The 15,074-nt window shown below is 43.9% G+C and overlaps 6 protein-coding genes across 6 annotated transcripts; 1 reads left to right on the top strand and 5 right to left on the bottom strand.

Annotated features, from left to right (window-relative positions):
- Positions 1-939: 939 nt before the first annotated feature.
- PHALS_09510 (Protein involved in inorganic phosphate transport) lies at positions 940-1,998 on the bottom strand (the record flags this gene model as incomplete). The annotated part of the gene is made up of 1 exon (XM_024723626.1): positions 940-1,998. The coding sequence occupies one exon, from the start codon at positions 1,996-1,998 to the stop codon at positions 940-942; it is 1,059 nt and encodes a 352-aa protein (XP_024571757.1).
- A 785-nt stretch (positions 1,999-2,783) lies between these two features.
- On the bottom strand, positions 2,784-3,634 carry PHALS_09509 (uncharacterized protein; the record flags this gene model as incomplete). Its single annotated transcript, XM_024723615.1, has 3 exons — positions 2,784-2,829; positions 2,895-2,975; positions 3,042-3,634. 3 exons carry the CDS (start codon positions 3,632-3,634, stop codon positions 2,784-2,786), a joined length of 720 nt encoding a protein of 239 aa, XP_024571756.1.
- A 159-nt stretch (positions 3,635-3,793) lies between these two features.
- On the bottom strand, positions 3,794-8,011 carry PHALS_09508 (pek protein kinase; the record flags this gene model as incomplete). The annotated part of the gene is made up of 1 exon (XM_024723604.1): positions 3,794-8,011. One exon carries the CDS (start codon positions 8,009-8,011, stop codon positions 3,794-3,796), a length of 4,218 nt encoding a protein of 1,405 aa, XP_024571755.1.
- PHALS_15377 (uncharacterized protein) lies at positions 8,010-8,925 on the bottom strand. The gene has a single exon (XM_036407358.1). It carries the CDS (start codon positions 8,702-8,704, stop codon positions 8,414-8,416), a length of 291 nt encoding a protein of 96 aa, XP_036262971.1. The 5' UTR covers positions 8,705-8,925; the 3' UTR covers positions 8,010-8,413.
- Positions 8,926-8,935: 10 nt separating this feature from the next.
- On the top strand, positions 8,936-13,297 carry PHALS_09507 (uncharacterized protein; the record flags this gene model as incomplete). The annotated part of the gene is made up of 1 exon (XM_024723582.1): positions 8,936-13,297. The coding sequence occupies one exon, from the start codon at positions 8,936-8,938 to the stop codon at positions 13,295-13,297; it is 4,362 nt and encodes a 1,453-aa protein (XP_024571753.1).
- A 373-nt stretch (positions 13,298-13,670) lies between these two features.
- On the bottom strand, positions 13,671-14,585 carry PHALS_09506 (myb-like dna-binding; the record flags this gene model as incomplete). Its single annotated transcript, XM_024723570.1, has 1 exon — positions 13,671-14,585. One exon carries the CDS (start codon positions 14,583-14,585, stop codon positions 13,671-13,673), a length of 915 nt encoding a protein of 304 aa, XP_024571752.1.
- Between the last annotated feature and the right edge of the window lie 489 nt (positions 14,586-15,074).

Here is a 15,074-nt window from a genome sequence, read left to right as displayed (position 1 = left end):
CCAAGGATCTGTGAACTGCCGTTCACTTAGAGTTTGTATACTCTTGGAAGTCAAGCTCTGTGCAAGGTGCCGTGTGCCCCGTCACACAAACAGAGTGGACAATACGCGGGGGCAATGAGTTTCGACATCCGGTTGAGCCATGGATCGTAGCATTTCAGCGACGCCATAACTAGGGTTAGATCGTATCTCAAATTCAGATACAAGACTTAAGAACGGTCCACGCTGTCGAAGCCCTCAAAATTTATATTGAAGTTCATCATATCCAGCAACTGTCCCGTTGCAGTGGATATCGTAAGCATTCGCATTCCTAGCAGCAGCAATGCCTATACATTTCTATACGAGTTTTAGCCGCACTTCCGAACAGTCGCCCTCCAAAAGTGCACAGATAGATCTCCGACAACTGCTGCATAAAAGTGAGCGGGCTATGACGTTCAATAATTGATATGGTCACCGCCAGTGGGCTACACATGCGAATTATGTGAGAAACAGAAAAACATACTTTTATATACGACGCTACAGCGAATCTAGTTGGCTAAGCAATGCATGTTCTACAAGCGTACCAGGAGCTATAATAAGCCAACAATCAATCACTTCTCAATTCGCTTTTTTAGTCTATAATTTGCGTCAAATCTAGAACTCGCCTCGCCAGCATAGTCATTGCGGTTTATTCTCTAAAGGAAATGCTTTACATTTGAATGCTTGGTGAGTTCCATTGTGAGGTCTTGTCTCGTCAAAGTGCACGAGTCAAACCGTTTATGTCTGAATATATCTCAATCCTTGGCACCACTAACGTTCGCTTTTTCGATACTCTAAGCCTGCGGGCACATTTCTTCTAGGCAAATAAAAGTGCATGTACCTCTTTTGGATGTAACTGACATTCAAACAAATCCAGAAAAAACTTCGTAGCTCAATGAGAGTGCCGGCATGCCATTTTCTAGTCTAGTCTACGTCTTCAATCGACGACGCGCCGGTCTTTCGCTGGCGTAACGTTGACTCTTTCTCGCTAGCCTCGGTCTCTGAATAGCTGGCCAGGATTTCTAGCACGTCAGCATTCTCTTCGCCCTTAGCAATCTCAGCCGCAGTTCTGCCATCTGATGCCTTAATCGCCAGTAGCTTTTGGCAATTGGCGGTGGATATACTTGAAAGCAAAGCCTCTGCAGCCTCTGGGCGACCGTGGAAAGCGCTCCAGTGCAGTGCAGACCAACCATCTCCATCCACACTGAGGACATCAGCTCCAGCTCGCACAAGTTTTTTGATGAATTCATCCGTATCAACAGGCGAGCCGCAAGCCACCATAAGCGCAGTCCATTGGTCTTCATCTGTCTTTGCATTTACCTTGTTCTTGATTACAGTCCAGAGTGCATCAAAGTCAGCATCAGCGCCTGCTGCAAGTGCCTCAGCAATGGCTGCCTCGGGGGTCAAGCCATCTTTTTTGTCTTTGATCGAAGCAGTCGCAGCTGCGGTTGTCGGAACCGTAGCCGCCGAGCCATTTACAGCAGCCGCGGCATCCTCAGCCGATTCGCCTTCAAAGCGCTCGTTCCAGATGCGGCCATTGCGACATCCTAGAATATACGCTTGCACGAGTGGATTATCCCACAAATTAATGGGCATCATGACGCTCTGGATCATAACGACGTGATTGATTCCCATTTTGAAATGAATTAGCGACGAGATGCACGCGCCAATTAACGTCTGTTTGATGAACTCCTTAGCCTTAGCCAATTCATGTGCCTCGTACGTTGTCTCTGTCAGATCTGCGTAATTAGGAGACTGATCGAAGGGCGATTTGACGCCAGGTACAAAGATCTTCCGCGTATCGTGTTTGCGCTCGATGAGCTGTTTGAGGTAAAGTCCGATGAGAAGTGCGGTTATTTGGCACACAAAGAAAGCTGTGCGTGCAGCCATGAGCGTTGTTCCATTTTCAAAGTCGATTTTGCCCATAAGGAACATCATAGGCAGCATAATGAACATGCGCATTGGACTCTGCTTGCCAGCCATTGTACAGGAAAGATGTATTGTCGTCGAATAGGCAGTGGAGAGCTAGAAAATGTACATGGTGTGGATACACAGTATATGCCGATTAATAGTAGAAAGTATCGCTACAAAGCAATTAAAAAGCGTTTTGAACGTCGCTTGCAATCAAGCGTCTTATGGAATCTTCTTCACGACTTCCAGCACCGAGACAAATGTGTTATTTCTGGTACTAATTCTTCGAAAAGCGCTGTCTTTGTTTATAGAGAGGTGCTTCAAGTTTGCTAAGCACCGCTGCTGAACGAAACAGACCTGCTCGGAGAGACACGATAGTCTTTGTTTGAATGTAGTTGAAGACAATCCTGAGCTAAAGAGCTTGCAATCAAGACAGCTGGTGCAAAAAGCGTAGGTGAAGCAAGTTAATTTTGAGGTGCATAACCTACAGCTTACGTTTGCAGTGTTGCGCATGGATCAATTTCGGGCTCTTCCTCTGCATATGTCGCAATTGTCTCTTGTGTGTGGCAGTGTTGGTCTCAATAATGCTGTTGTAGATTTATCGATCAAAGCCTCTCAGTACTGAGTCATGTACAGTCATGCCTTTGCCGTTATTCTGTAATTTTCTTGTCAAAAGCTAATTAGCAAGAGAACTGCCATGCTAAACGTAAGCGATGACACTAGTACTATATTAACTGATGTGGTAATTTAGTATAGAGGAAAGGCTGGATGATTGCCGTGTACCAAGGCGAGCCCTACAGGCTTTGATATTTACTTATGTAGTCTTTGAGCAGCAGCTACCAAAGGCATCTCATTCATTACGAAATTTGATGCCAAATATCGTCGTCTACTATCGTGTGGTCTCTAAATAATTAGTTCATACAACTGCATTATTTTCTGAGAATTGCATTATTCAAGCAATATCGTACCGGCTGTCCACGGATTTGATAATCCTATACAAGATCGCTGAGCTATCTTCCTGTAAAGCAGCCGACGGCCGAAAAAGCTGCCTAAGATTGCAAACGCCATCGTAACGCATTTAATTATAACTTTTTGTCACAAAGTCAATTTCTCACATTGGAAGTTCAAATCGATCCAGTTGTAACTGAGGCTCTACACTTTGAGTTTCATTCAGACGATTCTCTTTGGTAATTGCGAAAGCATTTTTGGTTGTCAAAGCTCCAATAGACTCGAATTTATTACATTTGCAGCAACATGTTGGATTTTGTTTCAATTGCTTTAATATGTGACAAATGTTGCTGTTGTTATGCTCTCCGATTGTTTGGAGTTGGTCTACCGCTGCGTATACCAGCTGTAGCTGGGTTTTAACGTCATCGAAGCGCTCATATATATTGTCGATACATTGCAGAGGATGCACAGCGGGTTGTAATAAAAAGAGCTGATTCGTTTTCTTCGCTTGACTCGAAAAAAATCCTTGCTGAAGCCAGCACCTCAGACGAGATCCCGCACCGAATATCGCTGCTCGGTATTCTTCGATTTGTTCATTTCGACTAGCAAAGCTCTGTACAATGTAGTCCTTAAACTCGACCACAACTTCGACGCTTTGAAGAATCAAAAACTGAAAAAGCATTTCCACATCCACAGAAGGTGACAAAGAATTTGATGATGAAGCTGCAGAAGACGTTGGGAAGCGCTGAAATGTCCTCATAATTTAAGTGCGGAAAGTCCAATGCGGATGTCCTCAAAGCTTTCAAAGGCTCCGGATTTAAGTGAGAATTGAAGGATTTCAATGGACTATATTTTTATTGTACTCGGTTTTACTAAACTAACTCACTGTTTTTTTTACTTGGTTACACTTAAGGCGAGGTCATTCGATTTTGCTCACACGATGCACGATCTGCACTCCTGAGAGAGCCTCGATCGCCACTACCACGGAACCTTCCACATCTGAATCAGGGGCATCCGCAAGTGCAGCTTGTGGATTGAGCTCGAATTCGAGAATTGTCACGCCCTCACTCTCCATGTGCAGTCCACACTTTTTGATCTCCACCTTGCCGTCGCTTACGCCAGCAATGACATCGCACACCTGCTTCAATAAATTATGATTGGGCAAGCGGCGCTCACCACCGTCCTCGCCACTGCAATGATCGATCACAGCTTCGACCTTAATCGAAAATGTTGTTGAGTCCATATGAGCACCAGTCATTAAGTGATCTATACTCGGTAAAAGATGCGCCGCAGCTGCAGCTCTAACCACATCCAGATTGCGCGGCGAGCGAACAATGTCCATCGCTTTTTGAGCAAGACTTGTTTCATACATCATTTGTCCCCACAAAACCACTTCATCGGCAGTTGGTCGAGTGGTTGGATCATGGCTTAATAGCAAACGGAGCATATCCAGAATCTCAGGACATCTCTTTGCTGCACGAAGACCAGTAGAGAACTTGCTTTCTCGAGCATCGCGAAGCGTGATATACCGCTCCATTGTAGTCCCAAATTTTTCGTGACACAACTCAAAGAGAATCATTCCGAGAGAGTACATGTCTGTCTTGGCATTGTATTTTTTGCCAGCAACTTGTTCAGGGCTTGCGTACAGATAGGTGCCAACGCCCGCTGTGACTTCATTGCTCTCTGAGATGTTCGACCACAACGACGTCGGTAAAGCAGTTTCCCGAAGCCCACCAGTACATGAGGAACCCTGATTACCATCATCGACGGATGCTGATGCGTTCAGGTTGTTGACGTTAGCAGCATAGCGCGATAAACCAAAATCCCCAAGCTTGATCTCATCCCTCTCGACATCAGCAACAAAGATATTTGCAGGTTTGAGATCTCGATGGATCAGCCCGCAAGAATGAACATGGGCTAGTGCACTTGCAATTTGTACAAAAATCTTCAGCATTCTAGACAACTCCATTGGACGGGTCGGTACAGCAAGGTAGTCGGCCAAATTTCGGCCTGCACAATACTGCATCTGAATATATAGCCAGTGATCGCATGTATCTGCTGCACTCAATGAAGAATCGTCTTCGTTACCGTGGTAAGAAGCTGGTGGACGAGATATCGATGCCTGAGAAACAAGACCTTTTTTGTGTGGCCTGTTTCGAACAACCAAGTCTTCTTCTTTCCATCCATTATCATTCACACCAGAAGACGACCCTCGGTCCCAATCAAATCCATCGTCATGGTCACTTATGACACTTTCATTGCTGTAAAATGTCTTTAACAGTCGCTGATTTTCAGAAAACTCGAGTTTTGAGATAGGTGCAAGCAAATTACTTATCAGGTAGTGTTTTGGATCACGAGGCCCTAGTACCGAGGTAACAGTTGAAGAAGATGAAGGCAGTGCTTCTGGTACACTTTGTGTCCCTTCTTCCACCTTTTCCAGCCATGCCTGATAATATCGTACAATGTTAGAGTGATCTAACAAAGCCAAAATTTTCACCTCGCGCAAAAATTTCTGTAATGTCTTTGATGTCTGGTTTTTGAGGTTTAATCCAACTCGTTTGATTGCATATTGACGTCCATCCAAGCGATTCTCCGCAAGCATAACCTGACCAAATCCACCCTTGCCTAGTGCCGATATCTCGTGAAACTCGTTAGCAAAACGGCTCTGACAAACAAACGGGAACAAAACTTCCTCCTCATTTACCGAAGTAGCAGAACCAGATGAGGAAGCTTCAGATGAATCATGGTCACTGGATTTTTCTTCGTTCAGATTTCCATCCGTATTGATTACATCTTCCATGCCATCCCTACCTTTCAGCTTTTCCTTGGTGTGGCTAGTGCAGCTGTCACTATTGCTGCAGCAGCTTCCCGTCGTTGACTCTTCAAAGGAACTTATTGATTTTGCTCCGTTTGTTGCCAAGTCATCATCCACAAGGGAGATATCGTCTTCCGAATCTGCAAACTCGAACCGCTCATGGTCAATCACACTTTCGAATGCAGAAGAAATAACCTGTTCGCAATTTTTGCGCTCATGATGAAGCACTTTTAGTGCGTATACGCCTCGAATGTTTTCAGCCGACAAAGAATTTTCCTCTGTGTAATCAAAAGATAGTCTCTTCGCAACCGCGAGTGCAGGCCCTGGACTGGGTATTTGCACATTTGACGATGACATTGATGAATCTCTGACAGTCATGTTTGTCATGGATGACGCAGAAGATGAAGACGTGATCGTTTTTGCTGCAGATTCAAAATCCGAATCACATTCTAAAAATTTCTGCGTTGCACTTATGTGGCCATTCTTGACAACTATCGCAGCTGCTTCTGTAGCGGCGAGACGAGAAAATTTCATCATCAGCATCGCTTCAATTTCAGGGTCAACAACAGCGTTTACTTCCGTCGATAAAATATTCAAAGGCTGTGGTACTTGACCATCCAAATTAAGCGCATTTATAAGCGAGCTACTGATTACACTTGAAATGGTTATGTCGTCCTTTCCTGGACGCTGAATCACAAGTCGATGTACATGTGATTTGAAGAACTGGCTACGGTCCATGGTTTGAATAGCAGTCTGCGCCAGCGAAGCTGATAATCCCTTGGCGTAACAGCCCCAGGCTAGCAACATCCCACAGGTTGCGACGCCCAGCAGCATTGCCCCAACGTGTGTGTACGTTATAAACACTCCTCGCTCGCCATCGTTCACGATAGGCTCCCAAAGAATACCCCGACGACGATTAAAATCCGTGTCTTCACTCAAGTCATGAACATCATCTGGCTGTCGCCCATGGAATGTAGGCGATCGACGTTGATTCTGACTTCTACCAAAGTCCACCACACGGTCGTCCTTGCTAGACTCAAGAAAATAATTATCACCCAGTAATCGCAGCCTAAATTTCGACTCTATTGCATTCCATGAGCGTCGAATCACAGGAACAAGTTGCTTCTCGCCTTTGAGCTTCTGCGTGCCCTGCTCCCGCCTTTCAACAACTGCTTTGTCCGCGAAGTGATCAGTGTCAATTTGATGCTGATCTTGACGTGCGTTTGGTAGACGCGATGCAGTTGTCGACGGACCATCAACTTTCCATTTGTAAAATGTCGTTCCATGTGAAGTCGACACTCCATGCACAGCGAGGACATCAAAGTCCGGAATTTCAAATTCCCAAAGTACCTCTTTTGTCCACGGATCAGATGCCACAATAGTCGATCCTTCCGAGCTTATGTCTCTTGGCATTACAAATATTTCTGGCACCACGTTGTGTTCACCATCCTCGACAAAACAATGGGCTGTTTGCACAATGTCAAAAAAGTACTCTGAAATTTTAAAACAGCGAGCAATTGACGAGTTTTGATAATTGACTGCTCGTGTGAAAAATTGAGAGCGGCCAAATAAAATCGTTCTTGCCGCCTCAGACGAAGGTACTGACGACACAAACGGGCTTCGATAGCCACTCACAGCATCCAATGTAAACATTTCCATTTTTTTCTCACCAAACAACAAGATCCCTGCAGCGGATGGTTCATCGATCAAATCATTATCACGATCCACAGCAACGTGCACAGGGCCATTTGTTCGCATAATGTCAGCCATTGTCATCCCAAGCTCCTTCACTTTAGCCTTCGAAAAATGGTACAATCTGCCATCGTAAGAAGGTACTAACTGTGAGATGAACGCTGTCCCAGCTGCTATTGCTTGTGCAGATCTCAGACGCTCTTGAATCATGTGGCGACCTGTTACTTCTTTGGTCTCTAAATTTGCCGCTGCAATGTGAACGCTTCCTTCGACATTCAAATTCTCTTCTTTCCTATCACGCGGCTTTGCTGCTGTTGTGTGGTAGCTAAGTGGTGATTCTGTAGTTTTGGTGGGAGTCAGACCTGGACACTGCGAAGTATCAACCATTGGACCACCTGAGTCGAAAGACCATAAGACTTCGCCTGACCAAGCATTGAAAGCATACACACGACCGTCCAACCCACCAGCAATTACAACGTCTGGCGACTGGGTCATAAAGGATGAGTAGGTGGGTGACACAGATGCTCGGGCATTAGTGACAAAATCAAGCGGTAGCAGCAGCACATTAAGCACGACGAGCACCAGCGTTCGACGTCTTGTCCATCTGAATCGACCACCACTTTTTACCATGATACCGCAGTTAATACAGCGACAGCAAGAATCGTTTTCTGTTTCTAAGTCCAGCCCCGCGAACAAGCGGCCGCGCGGGCGGACAAACACGCGATGCGTCCCACCTGAAGTAACAAGACGAGGCCGCAGAACAAAAGCCGCAGCCGATTGACACACGTGTGAGAGGTTCCAGACACAGACGTAGTCTCACTTGCTAAGTAACAGGGGGGCGAGAAGTGGAAGCGCCCTTACTGCTGCTTTCGCACGACAAGAGTGTTGTTCTCTTGGTGATTTGTAACAACCGCATTGTCGAGCAGCGTTTAAAATTTGTTCCTTCTCTTCTATATTCAAGTACCCTCGTATTTCGAATTAGAACGTATTTAACATATTGTCTTGTAAGAGTAGGATATAATATAATCAAAATTAATACCATCCTATACAAAAAAAAAGCATTTCGCAATTGTAAGTGTGCAACGACGTGATTGCACAAAGAGCTCCAGTCCGGCCCACAAGGTCGCAAGGCACCATGTCGGTGCAAAGGACAGTACATGTTCTCAAAACACATTCACTCTTGTCCAAATCACAGCATGTGTCATCCATAGAAAATTCGAGATCAACATTAAGTAGGTTGATCTTCACAAGTAGTTGAGCTTCAGCAGCTTTTACAGTCCTTTGACACGTGGCAAGGTAGCCGTGACTATCTGTTCGCGCCATGGTCTAGATATGTACGGATATGGGGTTGTAGAAAGATTCGTATCTTGAAGCATATAAAGCATTGTACTAAATCATGCTCTTCGGTTTACGTTACGCTAATTCAGAATTAGTAGTTTCATACGTCAGTTGCTTGGCAGTTGTTGTGTAGATGATAAGGCGAAGTATAACTCGCGATCTCTGTCAGCAGAATCAAAGTCATTCACCCTCGTGGCTTTCGTGTCCTCACAATAAATGGACGTCGCACCTATCAAGACAGCCTGTGACTCAAAGCCTCCACATTTTATAGAGCTAGACAAATTAGGAAAAGATAGAGAGAAAAGTGAATGGTATGATGAGGACAAAGAGCACAAGAGTAAAGACAGCGAGGACTGTCTGCAATCTCAAATACAACGTGAAGCAATTGATCAAGATGCTAAGCAAATAGAGACACAATTGCAACTTAACTTGAAACAACAGCAAGCACATTACGCCCATCAACGCAGAATATTTGAAAATTTGCGAAAACAGTCATACTTATCATCAAACGGTATTATTCCTACCAATTCATCCACCCAATATCAATCTAGTTCCTCTCGGAAATCAAGTTATGCAGCTATACCAAATATTAACTTTCAGCACGAAAGTTTACCACCAGACTCGCAGGCATGCCCGAAAGCGTATGAAAATCATTCATTATCTGAAGACGAATGGAGTTTAAACGAAGTTGACACAATTGCTAAGAAATTGTTTAATTGTAATCACGAACAAGCTCACGCTGAAGCTCAATGCACATTCGTCTCAAAAGATGATCAAAGATGGTCTCAGAAAGATCCAACGGCACCTTTAAAGGAGATGCATCATCAAGAGGCATCCAACAACGCATTGCATCGTCAATCGAAGCTTCTTCATCGTTTGCAATTGGAAAATAATCGTTTTTATCACGAAATGAAGTCTCTACAAGAGCAGAATGAGTCCTTGAAAGAGAGATGTGAGATACGAGAGGACGAAGTGGTACGATTACGAGAGCAAATGAATGAATTTGAAAGTCAATTTCAACCTACTTTAGTAGATGAAAAGACGGTTGCACAGACACGACAAAAAACGAAGGCGATGCAGAGGACGATAACTGCAGCTCAGGCTGAGATTTTTGACTTGCAGGCTGCTCTGCAAGAGGCAGGAGACTCACAGAGTCAATTAAAATCCGATTGTCAATTGATGATTTCGGATTTAGAGCAGCAAGTAAGGCGATGGAAACGCACGACGAAACAGCTTCGTCGGCATGAACTATGTAGTAATCAAGAAATTGAGAAGTACAAAAAGACGGTCTTATCATTAGAACGAAAGCTGATCGACACGGAAAGACAAGTTAAAAAGAAAGAGTGTGAGACCGCTCGATTTGCTGCGATAACAGAGAAAAAGACTGCGCACTGTAAAGCTGTTGAGATGTCCGCTACGGATTGTGTCATACGATTAGAAGACAAGATTGAGACGTTGCAAGAAGCACATGAACACGAGTGTAAAAAGCGCAAGGAAATGGAAACTGCATGTTGCAACTTGCAACTGCGAATGGAACACCTGCAAGCAGAATATGCGTTGCGGTTGGAAAAACAACGGGAGCTTGAGCAACAAATTGTCGATTTTCAAGAGAATCTAATGAAGTGTGAGCAAACGAGTCAGGATCAACTTGAGAAAATGGCTTTTCAATTAGAAGAATGTGATTCTAGGCGCAACGGTGACGCTGCGACGATCAATGGTTTACGTGAGGAGTATGAAAGTCTTGAAAACCGTTTGAGAGAATCACAAGTAAAAGCAAAAGAACTGAAAAGTCATCTGATGAATGAAGCTCATGTTGTAAAGAGGCATGCTGAGGCGCTTGGTGCGTACATGAAAAGAGTGCTTGACAGCAAAGACAATCTTGATTTGCTGGCGCTGATAAGTCAAGAGGATCTGGATCAATCAAGTTGTAAATTACAAATGGCAGAGCTGCTTTTTGTACAAGATGCGATGTCTATACTGCAAACTGAGACGATAAATCTTGTGCGTGAGTTTCAGCGCACGAAACACATGAGTCGTCAGCAAGGGAACAACCTTTCGCTTGCTATCGATCGTGTTTCTGAACTTGAGCAATTGCAAGCTCAAGAAGCCGTAATGATGAAAGATTTGCGTGATCAGTGCAAAGTTGCCGAGGAGGCACGAGCAATTGTCACACAAGAGAAGCTTGACATTTTAGAGTGGAGTGGAAAATGCTGCAAGCGAAAGGAAGAGACTGAATCAGAGTTGACAATGTGCAAACAACTGTTAAATGGTTTGCGAAAGACAATTCACGATGCTTTGAAGACGGAAAATTTTCGTATTGATTTAGATGTCGAGCATGATGAACTACTTGTGCAGGCATGTCATTCTTTTGAAAACGAAATCGCTGCCCTAGTAGCCATAAAAGATCATTGGAGAGGTAAATACGAAAAATGTTTAAACGATGTAAAAGATAAGCAAGCACAAAATCAAAGTCTAAACGAGATTATATCCGAGAAAACGGAAGAATTTCAGAAATCAGTGTGTGAAGTTGAACGTGTTTACAGCGAAAAACTACACGTTCAGCAACTTCAATTTGAAAAGCAATGTCTAAAGTTGGCAAATGATCATGCTGTGCTAGAATCAAAATTTCGAGGAGAGTCTGTCAGAGTTGTCGAAAAAGAAGGAGATATTGCAAAGCTGCAGCAAATGGTCGATGGTATGGAGAATGATCGCTCTGTGTTTACCTCAATACTTCATCTCTTTGTTCTCGTAGTGCAGCCACTAGTTCTCCAAGTGGGTGATCTACAAGCGCAAAAGCGATATCTCTTACGTGAAAATGCCGAGTATGCTAAACAACACGAGCAGATTGAGTGTATTGGGAATGTTTTAAGAGAAATGCTGCCTGCTGTCGTGCAGGATGACGAAAAAGTTTGCGAACGACCAGGAAGACGAGTATTTCGACATGTAGTAAGCACTGTGCTTGCCATTAATAGGTTTCGTATTTTTGCTGATCATCGTCAAAGCACGTACGGACTTGCAGCTCCGTTTATGAAGACTAAAAGATACACACTTGCAACGGCAGCCCATTTAATTGTTATAAAAGTGTTACCTCCACGGCAAACTTTGTCTGAATCCGCTATACGTTTGCTCTTGGATCGATTCCAAAATCTGAATATAACGTTAAAATTGGGAGAAGTGGTTGACGCGAGTCGGGTCATGTCTGCGAATTTGCCAGTATTTCTTGGTAATCTAATTTATAATGTGATGATGGTGATTGACCCCACGTTAGACAGATTATTCGTCGCGTCTGACAACGGAAAGGCTCGCTGCAAAAGGGTTGCTGATCAATACAATGATTTGTCAACAGTAGCGCTTATTCGAAAACGAATACTAGCTCTTGGTCAACGAGTGGCAGATTTGCTCCATCAGCGAAACTTGTTGCAGCAAGAGAATGGTGAACTTCAGTCCCAACTTAATGAACAGACCAACAGCTTAAAGGAAATGCATGTATTATCAGAAAGGTGTGATGACCTTCAACATGAAATGGCGGCATTGCGTAGCCAAACCGACAGCGAGTTACAAAAGGCACAGAAGGAGCACAACGCCAATGATCAAGAAAGGCAACTTCAGGAGAGCAATTTGGTCGCCGCACAAGCTAAAATTGAAGCGTTGCTGTGTCAGGTATTTAGACTTCAAGGTCAGATTGAACAGGTGGAAGCTGAAAAGTCTACGTTGCAGTGTGTACTTGATCAGTTGCAAAGCAAGTCAATTGAAGAAGAAAGCAAAGCCAATTATTTGTCATCGCTTTCTCGTCGATTAGAAGAGGAAGTACGAAGTCTCAAACAGGCGATCAAATCGGCGCACGAGCTTTATCAGAAGGCTAGTTTACAGCTGGAACAGGAGGTTCTGGAAAAAGCTAAACTGCATACAATGGTGAACCTTCTTCGTCAAAAGGAAGAAAATGAAACTCAAAAATTTCGTGAAGAAAGGTTGCAGAAATTAGAGAAGACTTTACGAAGCGGTCTAAAAGAGGAGAAATCTTGTATTGAGACAATGGTGCGACAAAATGAAGAGACAGCTTATGGTGCAAACTCTACTCTTTCAACAAACAAGCCGACAGAACAATCAAGTTTTGCGCAAAATATTGATACTGTCGTTTCTAAGAATGTTGCGCCTTCGTCACGGCAACATACATGTGAAAACAGTGTCTCCGATAAAAATGGTAAAAATGACGATTTATTTCGGTTGCCTTCATCACCCTTCAATCACTCTACTAGCTTTTACTTTTCCAAAGATTGGCAGCGATCGAATGTACCAAGAGCACCAAAAGATGCCAATTCTGGATCAAGCCGCATATATAAATTCCAGACCGACACTATTGATTTGAACAACCTGGTCACAATGAATTCATTGACTAAGTCGAACGAGAGCAATTCGAATGAACAGAGTCGAAAAAGAGTTGAGACGGAAAAGGTCAATGCTACTGTGTACGATTACATCAACCGAATGGACGACAAATTGAGCAAAGTGTATGGTATTCCGCCCTCGACTAAGGTCCGGCGCTCTCAACTTGTCAAAAACCCGATTTGGGACACTTAAATTCTCGATAAACATTTGGTATCGAAACCTCAAACTTGGACGGACAATGTTAAGTCACTTCCTCTGATTCCCTGACTAATTTTCTTGTATGACAAAACTCATTCAATCTTTTTTTCAAGCGAACAACTTTTGATGAAAGCTACTTTATGCATCTAACTCGACTAGCAAACCTTTTGTGTCTGCAATGCACATATAAAAACGCAGCAATGTCTTCTCCACAACTTTCCTGGGCACATAAAATCATCGCTTCTAATCAAATGTAAATTAAAGTCGCTACTTTGTAGTATATTCTGAAAGGTAGTTGGTGGTAAGTCTCTTTTGTTTACAATAATTATATAAAACGCTAAGATCGTTTTTCTTTTTTGACATGCACTTAGATGATCTCAAGCTGCCGTGGCTGAGCTGTCGTCTCATCATTTTCATACCCCTCGCAACTGTGAGTGCTGAAATTGCCCTCTTGTTGAATCTGCGTTTCCGCTTCAGTCTCAGTCGTTGCTGTCGTCCTAATCACAACACTTTGGTCTTCAACTCTCAAATCTGTCTCTACAGTCTTGAACTCGGTATTTGTCTCTGTCGTTTCTGTCTTATCTTGACTTGGCGTCATAGTTTGTCCTTCAGCACTTCCCAGGTGCAAAATTTGAGCTAGCGACGGCAAATGATTATTACTAGGCGATCCATGTGAAGCTGCCGCGTCAGGCATTGTTAGACTATCTGCGGTTACACTTGCTTCTATTTGCAGATAATCTTGCTTTTCTTGATTCATTGTCGTAGCCTGTTGCGCCAGAATATTCAGCAACTGGTCATTCGTGACTCCAGCTGCAGCTGCTGCCGCAGCCACAGCCTCTGCGTTGATCTTGACCTGCAAATCGGTCACGCTATAAGGTGAAACGATAGTTTGAGGCTCAGTATTAATGTCCACGGGCACTGGGTCAGATGTCAGTGTGACGGAATTCGTACTTGGCTTCTTCTGGTTACGCAACCCACGCTGTCGCCGATGAATCTTTTGACGGTACTTCTGAGCATGTGTCATCGTTTGGCGCGGTGTCTTGGTACCAATAAAGTCGGCAACTTTCTTCCAAGGACCAGCCGGAAACTTTTCAAGCGCTGCAAGAAAACGCTCGTGCTCTTCTTTTGTCCACATTTGGATCTTGTTTTTGGCTGACATGACAACGGCACCTGCCTTTGCTTCTGTGGGACGCAAACGAATTACCTTTTCCTTGGCTGCGCCATCTGTAGTGTCTGGTGCTTGCTCGAAAAGCTGATTATACACGTTGCGCGAGATGGTCATGACCAGTGTCTTGGAACTGCTGGAGACTGGCAATGGAGCTGCTGCAGCACAACGCTTTTAACAACGTATGGCGTGTACCCATTCTACCTCGCTGTTTGTGGTTGGTAGAAAAGGAGACGTTGCTCACAGCAGAAATCTATGTGATTTTTCAGATTTATGCAATTTTGGGGGTAGCAATAACCACATAATATGCCGTTGTAATCCATTAATGATACCAGAAGATTTAATTTATGTCATAGATTACCGATACAACTTCTTCGCAACAGCATGATCGCTCGACTCAACAAGCGTTTGGGTAACAATACGGCGTGACTGGCACGCCTTACAATGGCAATTACAATAAGCGTATTGACAGGTTACACAATCACGACATTCTTCACAAATTTGACTCATAGACATAACCATACTCTACACAGGGATCAATCAAAAGCTCTGCAGCGGGGCTGCCGTAGTGTTGCGCTTAGAGAAAGCGTAATTTAGGTCACCGAC

This window comes from Plasmopara halstedii (genome assembly GCF_900000015.1).
Source record: "Plasmopara halstedii genome assembly, contig: Scaffold_42, whole genome shotgun sequence".
NCBI lineage: Eukaryota > Oomycota > Peronosporomycetes > Peronosporales > Peronosporaceae > Plasmopara > Plasmopara halstedii.
Note: the sequence above shows the minus strand (reverse complement) of the source record. Positions and strands in the feature narration are given on the sequence as shown.